Consider the following 10,153-nt stretch of genomic DNA (forward strand, 5'->3'; position numbering starts at 1 on the left):
ATGTTACTGACATTTGCCCTCCGTGTACATCTAAGTGCAATACGTGCTGCTTTGTTCTGGACCACCAACTGCAATTTACCTATGTTCATCTTTGCCGCACTTGACCACACAGCTGGGCAGTAGTCCAAGAACGACAAAACTAGGGCCTGTAGAATCTGTCTGGTCGACTCAGATGTTAAGAAGGCAGAGCAACGCCCTGTCACAGACAGATCTCTTCCCATTTTAACCTGTTGGGGACCAGGGGGTGCTATTTTCACTTTTGGGGAAAATCGTATGATTTTTAAACGGCCTCGTACTCAATTCTTGCTCGTACAATATGCATATTATTATTARTATTGGATAGAAAACAGTCTCTAGTTTCTAAAAACGTTTGAATTATTTCTCTAAGTGAAACAGAACTCCTTTTACAGACCATTTCCTAACCGGAAGTGAGATTTCCAAAAGCGAACTCTCTCTTCAAGAGCTTGTCATAAAAGGGCATGTCACTTATGACTGTTAGAAACACGTCATACGCCTTCGCCTGGGTGTCATGCGGGACGTGAGAGAAGAAATCAGTTGATTATCTCGATCAGGGACTGAACACAACCTCTTGGACTGAGACGTGCACACTTTTTTTTCTTTCCTGGGCGCGAAGTAGGACCTGTACTCGGCTCATGGAAGAACTTTTTAAAGGTGAATATGATCTCTGGCTTCGATTTCTTTGATACATGTCACAATATCATCCTAAAGTATGTTTTTTTCAATATAGTTTAATTATATTATTGAAATTTATTCTGGACTTTAGACGTGATGCGTCGCAAGAATTGGTTCAAGAACGAGAGGTTAGCAACGCACGGCCAGTGTGCTTGCTAATTCTGAGGGAAATCGTTCGTTATGGATCCAAATAAAGTCGGTTCTGAACAAAGGACCCCTTGGAGAACATTCTGATGGAAGATCAACAAAGATAAGGACCCAATTTGGGATGCTATTTCATATATATCTGTCGAACTGTGCTATGCTACCGTTTGCCTTGAGCCAATGCTGTTGTGATGTTAGCTATTGTAGTAAGCTAATATGACGATATATTGTGTTTTCGCTGTAAAACACTTCAAAAATCTGAAATATTGGCTATATTCACAAGATATTTGTCTTTCATTAGCTATCCACCATATATTGTTCTGAAATGTTTTATGATGTGTAATTAGTAGTTGACGTTGGTGTCTGTATTTTCTGGCTACTCCCGTGCGATTTCTGACTGTAGCTGTGATGGTGGCTATGATGGTAGCAGTAATGTAAAACTGATTTATAGCTAAAATATGCACATTCTTCGAACAAAACATAGATTTATTGTGTAACATGTTATAGGACTGTCATCTGAGGGAGTTTTTTCTAGGTTATTTAGGTTGGTTCTTGGTTAGTTAGGTTAGCTACTTGCATGCTACCGTTGCTGTGAAAAATGTCTGTCTGTCTTTTGTATTTGGTGGTGAACTAACATAAATATATGTGGTGTTTTCGCTGTAAAACACTTCAACAATCGGAAATATTGTCTGTATTCACAAGATATTTGTCTTTCATCAGCTATCCACCATATATTTGTCTGAAATGTTTTATGATGTGTAATTAGGTAGTTGGTGTCTGTATTTACTCTGGCTACTCCCGCGCGATTTCTGACTGTAGCTATGATGGTAGCAGTAATGTAAAACTGATTTATAGCTAAAATATGCAATTTTTTTGAACAAAACATAGATTTATTGTGTAACATGTTATAGGACTGTCATCTGAGGTAGTTTTTTCCTGGTTATTTAGGTTGGTTCTAGGTTAGTTAGGTTGGCTTTTTGCATGCTACCTGCAGCCTACTTGTGCTGTGAAAAATGTCTGTCTGTCTTTTTTTATTTGGTGGTGACCTAACATAAATATATGTGGTGTTTTCTCTGTAAAACATTTAAAAAATCGGACATGTTGGATGGATTGACAAGATGTTTATCTTTCAAATGCTGTATTGGACTTGTTAATGTGTGAAAGTTAAATATTTTTWWWAAAAYAATTGAATTTGCCGCTCTGCCTTTTCAATGGAATGTGGGAGGAGTGCCGCTAGCGGCACCCCTGGCCTAAACAGGTTTTAACTACCATTGGGCGTATATGTTTTGACCATGGCAGCTTGCTATCTAGGATTACACTCAGCAGTTTAGTCTCCTTAACTTGCTCAATTGCCACATTCTTCAATAATAGATCTAAATGAGGTTTAGCGTTGAGCGCCTGATATGTCCCAAAAACGATGGTTTTAGTTTTTGAGATATTTGTACCAGTCTATTGCTAGTTACCCATTCTATAACTGACTGGAGCTCTATGTTAAGCCTATTGCTAGTTACCCATTCTATAACTGACTGGAGCTCTATGTTAAGCCTATTGCTAGTTACCCATTCTATAACTGACTGGAGCTCTATGTTTAAGCCTATTGCTAGTTACCACATTCTAAACTGACTGGAGCTCTATGTTAAGCCTATTGCTAGTTACCCTCTAAACTGACTGGAGCTCTATGTTAGCCTATTGCTAGTTACCCATTCTAAACTGACTGGAGCTCTATGTTAGCCTATTGCTAGTTACCCATTCTATAACTGACTGGAGCTCTATGTTAACCTATTGCTAGTTACCCATTCTAAACTGACTGGAGCTCATGTTAACCTATTGCTAGTTACCCATTCTAAACTGACTGCTCTATGTTACACTATTGCTAGTTACCCATTCTAAACTGACTGGAGCTCTATGTTGCCTATTGCTAGTTACCCATTCTAAACTGACTGGAGCTCTATGTTAAGCCTATTGCTAGTTACCCATTCTAAACTGACTGGAGCTCTATGTTAACCTATTGCTAGTTACCCATTCTAAACTGCTGGAGCTCTATGTTAGCCTATTGCTGTTACCCATTCTAACTGACTGGAGCTCTATGTTACCTATTGCTAGTTACCCATTCTAAACTGACTGAGCTCTATGTTAAGCTAGTTTACCCATTCTAAAACTGACTGGAGCTCTATGTTGAGCCTATGTTTTTTTATTTTTTTTATTTTTTATTTTACCGTTATTTTACCAGGTAAGTTGACTGAGAACACGTTCTCATTTGCAGCAACGACCTGGGAATAGTTACAGGGGAGAGGAGGGGATGAATGAGCCAATTGTAAACTGGGATTATTAGGTGACCGTGATGGTGAGGGCCAGATTGGGAAGATGATTGGGAGGATGCTATTGCTAGTTACCCATTCTAAAAACTGACTGGAGCTCTATGTTAAGCCTATTGCTAGTTACCCATTATATAACTGACTGAAGCTCTATGTTGAGCCTATTGCTAGTTACCCATTCTATAACTGACTGGAGCTCTATGTTAGCCTATTGCTAGTTACCCATTCTATAACTGACATGGAGCTCTATGTTAAACCTATTGCTAGTTAACCCATTCTATAACTGACTGGAGCTTCTACGTTAAGCCTATTGCTAGTTACCCATTCTAGAACTGACTGGAGCTCTATGTTAAACCTATTGCTAGTTACCCATTCTATAACTGACTGGAGCTCTATGTTGAGCCTATTGCTAGTTACCCATTCTATAACTGACAGGAGCTCTATGTTAAGCCTATTGCTAGTTAACCATTCTATAACTGACTGGAGCTCTATGTTAAGGGTGTCAGTTATTTATTTTACTGTTGCAGCCAACATGTATACTGTTGAGTCATTGATGTACATAGACACACAGGCATCATTCAAAGTCAGTGGATGTCATTTGTAAAAAATAAAACCAATAATGGCTCAACTGAATTTCCATTAGAAAGGCTTCCATTAACAAAAACCCTCTGTGTTCTATTAGATAGTTAACTCTCAATCCATAATAAGGCAGAGGATGCAAATCCATAACACGTACATTTTTTTAGCAGTAGGTTATGATAAAATACAATCAAAACTGCACTCAAATCTAACAAAATAGCTCCCACAATCTTCTTTCTATCAATTCTTTTCAGCCAATCATTAGTAATTTGTGTCAGTGTCGAGCGTGTTGAGTGCCCTTCCCTATAAGCCTGCTGAAAGTCTGTTGTTCATTTGTTTTCTGTAAAATAACTTTGTATTTGAGCAAACACTATTTTTTTGGTCGTCATGTTGAACCATTAAAGGGTGATCTGCTAATCTTGGGTAGCGGAATGACCTTTGCCCCCCTCCATGTCTGAGGGCACACACTGTCTTCTAGTCTTTTTTCATCTCTTCCACACCCACTTTGCTGAACTTGTCTTTCCTTATTTGGTTCATTATGCATGAATATGAAGGCTCAGCATTTGTTTGTTTGCATGTCTTTTTACAATTGTTCTTTGTATCATTTATCTTTGTTCGACAGTATAGTTCCTTCTTATTTTTGTTTAGTTTAGTTACGTGATTTCTAAATTTACTGTATGTTTCCCAGTCTCTTTGCCTCATCTCTCTCATCCATGCAGTTTTTCAWTTCATTGTCTATCCATGGGGATTTGGCAGTTCCAACAGTCAGTTTCAAGTGACTCCCAAGTGGCGCAACGGTCTAAGACACTGCATCTCAGTGCTAGAGGTGTCACTACAGACCCTGGTTCAATTCCAGGCTGTATCACAACCGGCTGTGATTGGAAGTTTCGGTGGTTCCAAACTTCTTCCATTTTAAGAATGATGGAGGGCACTGTGTTCTTTGGGACCTTCAATGCTGCAGACATGTTTTGGTACCATTCCCCAGATCAGTGCCTTGACACAATCCTGTCTAGGAGCTCCATGGACAATTCCTTCGACCTCATGGCTTGGTTTTTGATCTGACATGCACTGTCAACTGTGGGACCTACCTTATATACACAGGRGTGTGCCTTTCCAAATCATGTCTAATCAATTGAATTTACCACAGTTGTAGAAACATCTCAAGGATGATCAATGGAAACAGGATGCACCTGAGCTCAATTTCGTGCCGCATAGCAAAGGGTCTGAATACTTATGTAAATAAGGTATTTATGTTTTTTTATACATACATTTGCAAAAAATTCTAAAAACCTGTTTTTGCTTTGTCATTATGGGGTATTGTGTGTAGATTGATGAGGATTTGTATATATTTTTTACATTTTCGAATAAGGCTGTAACGTAACAAAATGTGGAAAAGTCAAGGGGTCTGAATACTTTCCGAATGCATTGTATGTAAACATAAACTGTGTTTAGTATGTGTTTGTGAAACATTTAAATACAGTAAACCTGGCTAGTTTTCAATACAAATTGCATACAAAACCTGACAATCCTGAAAATGTAAGTCCATTACATAGGCCTAAAATCATCTGCATTGGTTGGATTTAAAACTGGTTTGGATTTTGTGTCATACTGGGGGAAAAAATCACCAAGGGTTTGATTTTCATATGGGTTGGAAAAACGTAATGATAAGCAAACTCATTTAACAGCTCAGACTATGTCATAAGCATATAAATATGAATTATGTGGAAGGCCATCTAATGTGAATATATTGTAATGAAATTAATAAAACACAATTATCACAAGTAGGATGTGAGTCACTATAGCAGATTAATACACATCACAGCTTTAGTTTTTTATCGTGGAATAGATTTGTCTCAGTTGATCTCGCGTAGTTCTTTTGTTTATTTTTAAACAGGGCATGAATGATAGAGGGAAAGGCTATCACACCCATTATGAGAAAGTGCGGAGCTTTTCATTAGAAATCGATCTATGTATAACCACTAGTAGGCGCTAGTGAATTGTCCCGCAGACGGTTTAAATAGCCAAGAGTGGATGCACTACTCACTGAACACAGGCGCAACGCTGAGAGTACGAGATAACGGTCCACAAAGCGGCAGGAATTAAACTATAACGGAGTTCGGTTTGCTTCAATAGATTAAACAGACATTGAGAATCAAGGAGATTTCAACAATTTAAAGATTAGATTTTCCACTGTTCATGTATTTTGTCTATTTTTCATCAACTCCCATTTTAGTATCGTTTATTATCAAACGTCATCTCATCGGAATACCATGACGAGCTCTGCGGTTCAACTTCCCGGTTATGCTCTTGCTTTGATCGGTCTTGTTGGCTCAATGATTGCCACCACTATGGTGGAGTGGAAAAGGCACTCTTACACGGAGAGCACGGTAACATCAAAGGAAACTTACCTGGGGTTATGGATGTCATGCACAGTCGACGTCACAAGACACACGATGTGCGTCAATTACAAGTCACTCTTTCACCTGCCAGGTAAGTTTTCCTTAGTGTCTGCCATCATCACCCACTATTCGTTCACTAGTGGTCACTCACCTTCAGAGCAGGCACAATATAGCTTAATATAATGGTAGGCTACTTGTTGATGTTCTATTACAATGAAAATATACAAATAAGCCTAATAATACACAATACATTTTGATAATTGAAACAGATGACTACAACCATTTATTATTACAAATCATACTTGTTCACACACTGTTCCAGTGTCTATGTTCTTTCTCTCAGTAAGTTTCACACTGCCTTGTGACTTTGATATTGATGTGTAACTCTGTGTTGTCTGTTCACACTGCTATGCTTTATCTTGGCCAGGTCGCAGTTGCAAATGAGAACTTGTTCTCAACTAGCCTACCTGGTTAAATAAAGGTGAAATAAAAAAATAAAAAATWAAATATGGATTTGTTCAATGTAGCCATATTCAATCTTAGTGTATGTCCGACTGAGTGTTGAGAGTATGCGTTGGCCTTTGACATTTGCCCTGTGCGTGTAGCGGAGATTCTGACCACCCGAGTGGTGATGATCCTCAGTGTCATGTTGTCAGCCGTTGGGGTGCTGGTAGCCACGCTGGGGATGAGATGCACCCGATGCCTGGAGGAGGATGAAAAGCAGAAGGACAGAGTAGCCATTGTTGGAGGATTCCTCTTCGTCATCGCAGGTACAGTCGGCTACATTATCATATCAGTAATGAAAGTTGTTTTTATCGGTTTAGCTCTGAACAGTAAATGCTACGTTGTGAAATGCCCCAAAAAATAGTCCCATCTGATATTACATAACTCTGCTTTAGCGTAAAGCTCTGTACCTAGCCCAAAATGCTGCTTTTACCACTGAAAATGCTCCTAGTTTTAACTCTAGGTTGAGTGACAGAAGCTGATAATGAAATAGTGTGTAATAAGATGTTCTGATATTGCTCTTCTCTGTAGGTGTTCTGGCCATATCAGTAACCTCCTGGTTTGCCAACGCCATCATCCGGTCCTTTGAATTCTCAGACTCACCTACTTCCTTACATAACAGGTACTGTCGAGTAGCACGGTAGCAGAATCATCCACAACTCTATGTGTTAAGAATAGTAATAGTCTTTAGACTGAGCCTTATGAATGCACTACTTTTGACCAAGGACCCATAGGGTGGATCTAGTCAAAAGAAGGGGACAAAATAGGGAATAGGGTGTAATTTGGTGTACAAGCTAAGAAACTACACCTGGCTGTAGTGCAATTTATATCAAATTGTTATTTAGATTTTGAATTCTACACATAGTTTATTTAAGCAATAAGGGACGAGGGGGTCTAGTATATGTCCAATATACCACAACCCCCGAGGAGCCTTATTGCTATTATAAACTGGTTACCACCGTAATTAGAGCAGTAAAAATAAATGATTTGTCATACCCGTGGTATACGGTCTGATATACCACGGCTGTCAGCCAATCAGAATTTAGGGCTCGAACCACCCAGTTTATAATCTGTGTTTTGCGGCTGATGTGGACTACATTCTGTGGTGTTGACTGGGTGTGTTCTTTTGTGTTTCTTTTTTAAACCGATAGGTTTGAGTTTGGCAACGCTGTGCTGGTGAGCTGGGGTGCAGGTATCTGCTCTGTGGTGGGCGGATTTCTCCTGGGCTGCAGGTATCTGTGGAGTTGTCCCCAGGGCTCACGCTCAGTCTCATCCTTRACCCAACCCAAAGTAATCCCTGGCACCCGGCCTGGCACCCACTATGTTTAAGGGGCCTCACTATGCCTAGAGGAAGCCCTAGGAAGCTCAATTCGTTGAGGCTTAAACCAGAGAGCCTACTACTCACACTGAAGGACTACAGTAGAGCAGAATACGTGTAGTTACTCAAGTACTCTACTGTGTGTGACTCGCCTACATTATGATTGTGAGAGTTCATTTGGGAGGTCTGTGTGCTCCATGAAAGTATTTTTCTAATGAATTGTGTTTGGATGTGTGAAGATGGTTGGCTGTGGTCATGATGTGTAACACCTGCCATATATCCGTTTTCAACCTCAAGTCAAGTGCCTCCACTAAAGSAATTTTCAAATATCGCCAATGTAGCTACCATTTCATTATATACCATCACCAATGTACAATGCTGCAGAGCAGCATTCCTATGACTTTTTTCAAAATGTACAGGGGGGAATAAGCAGGACATCCGGAATCCCCTACCCAGGGCTTCTGGGAAACCTAGGAATTTTGGTAATGTTACTGGAACTGTGCAACTCTACTGCAGAGTAAGCTTCTATAAATATCAGCTTGATTGAACTGTGCCTGATTGTGTTCTGTTGGGGCCAACAGATTAGAATACACCTTCCATTTAATGATTTTCACTTTTTACCAAGGGGAAGTATTGGTTTGGACATGCAGGTGTGCATACGGTTGGTTGACCTACGGCACAGATTGCACATAACAAGAAACTTTATTTTCAAATTGTAAATTTGAAATGTGAACTTTAGAGTGTACTATACTGCAATATTCCCTTAATTTAGTACTTGATCACGTGCTATATATGGTAAACTTGTCATAAATCTGCTGTATTATTATCAAGATTAATTTGCATAAAGATACTTCATTAGATAAAGATACTACTGAATGTGTGTAATTATTTTTTTATAGCCTTCGAATTATGTCCTTTTTATATTTTCTCTTGCTTTTCTTCTATTTGACTCTTTCAGGTTTTTATTACCTACTACCATACCCCGTTCAAAGGCACTTATAACCTACCACCATACCCCGTTCAAAGGCACTTATAACCACCTACCATACCCCGTTCAAAGGCACGTATAACCTACTACCATACCCCGTTCAAAGGCACTTATAACCTACCACCATACCCCGTTCAAAGGCACATATAACCTACTACCATACCCCGATCATAGCTTTCACCTGGTCAGTCTATGTCATGGAAAGAGCAGGTGGTCCTAATGTTTTGTCCACTCAGTGTATAATAATCAGTTGTAAATTAAAACATAATACTGTACTTGCATCAGCATCAAATGCTTTTGCAAATCATCAAAGGTCTGCATTTCTCTCTCTCCATGACCAGGGTTAGCTATCGGAAATCCCATACACATGTAACAGGTAAGAACTGAAACGATCCGCACTTGGCGGCCATTTTAGGGCAGAGTCTATTTAAGGCCGTTTCAATAAAACACTCAGAAACACTACTGATTCCTGGTCCTTTCAGTGAACAACCTGTCAGTTGTTTGACATGTGACAGTAGGCCCATGTTTCTCATACCATTTGAAACAATGTGTATTGAAACCAAATCCCACTAAGCCAGTTCTTTTCACACATCACACAATGATAAGATCATTATTTCATGTAATTTGCTGGACACAAACTAGGGGTTAAACTGCTCTTGTATGGTAAAAAYCACCAATAGACATTACCTTATTTCTATGTTGTCTGTGGGTGTATTCTTTCCATAAACTGAAAGAGTGGATGGTTCTTCTGTCTGACTAGTTCTGTTCTGTTGTTTCGCTCTATATGAAGGTCCTTTATGTCTCCGTGTGAGACTTATAATATAAATGAAAAGGCCTAATGAGATGCCAGGTTATTTCATAAATGTATTAATGTTTCCAGGAGAAGCCTAGTAATGGACTAAAGGAACCTAACGTTTCTCCTTTTAGTCCAAGGACCGTACATGTTCTGTTTAAAGGCGAACTGGCTCTCGAAGCCAAAACAGCCAAATATTCCATCTAAACGTGAATTGATTCTCAATTGTGTTACAGTTCTAGAAACAAAAATCCCTTAACTTTTATATCACATCAAAATAATTTCACAAATTCAAAATACACACTGTTTTACTGGTTTTACCAGTTAGGTGCTTCTGCACCTGCATTGCTTGCTGTTTGGGGTTTCAGGCTGGGTTTCTGTACAGCACTTTGTGACATCAGCTGATGTAAGAAGGGCTTC

The 10,153-nt window shown here is 39.3% G+C and overlaps 1 protein-coding gene across 1 annotated transcript; it reads left to right on the forward strand.

Moving 5' to 3' along the window:
• Positions 1–5,770: 5,770 nt before the first annotated feature.
• On the forward strand, positions 5,771–8,820 carry LOC111952177 (claudin-1). Its single transcript, XM_023970729.2, has 4 exons — positions 5,771–6,221; positions 6,736–6,900; positions 7,166–7,256; positions 7,786–8,820. Exons 1-4 carry the CDS (start codon positions 6,002–6,004, stop codon positions 7,961–7,963), a joined length of 654 nt encoding a protein of 217 aa, XP_023826497.1. The 5' UTR covers positions 5,771–6,001; the 3' UTR covers positions 7,964–8,820.
• Positions 8,821–10,153: the final 1,333 nt, after the last annotated feature.

The sequence above is a fragment of the Salvelinus sp. IW2-2015 genome, linkage group LG26 (assembly GCF_002910315.2).
Source record: "Salvelinus sp. IW2-2015 linkage group LG26, ASM291031v2, whole genome shotgun sequence".
Classification (NCBI taxonomy): domain Eukaryota; kingdom Metazoa; phylum Chordata; class Actinopteri; order Salmoniformes; family Salmonidae; genus Salvelinus; species Salvelinus sp. IW2-2015.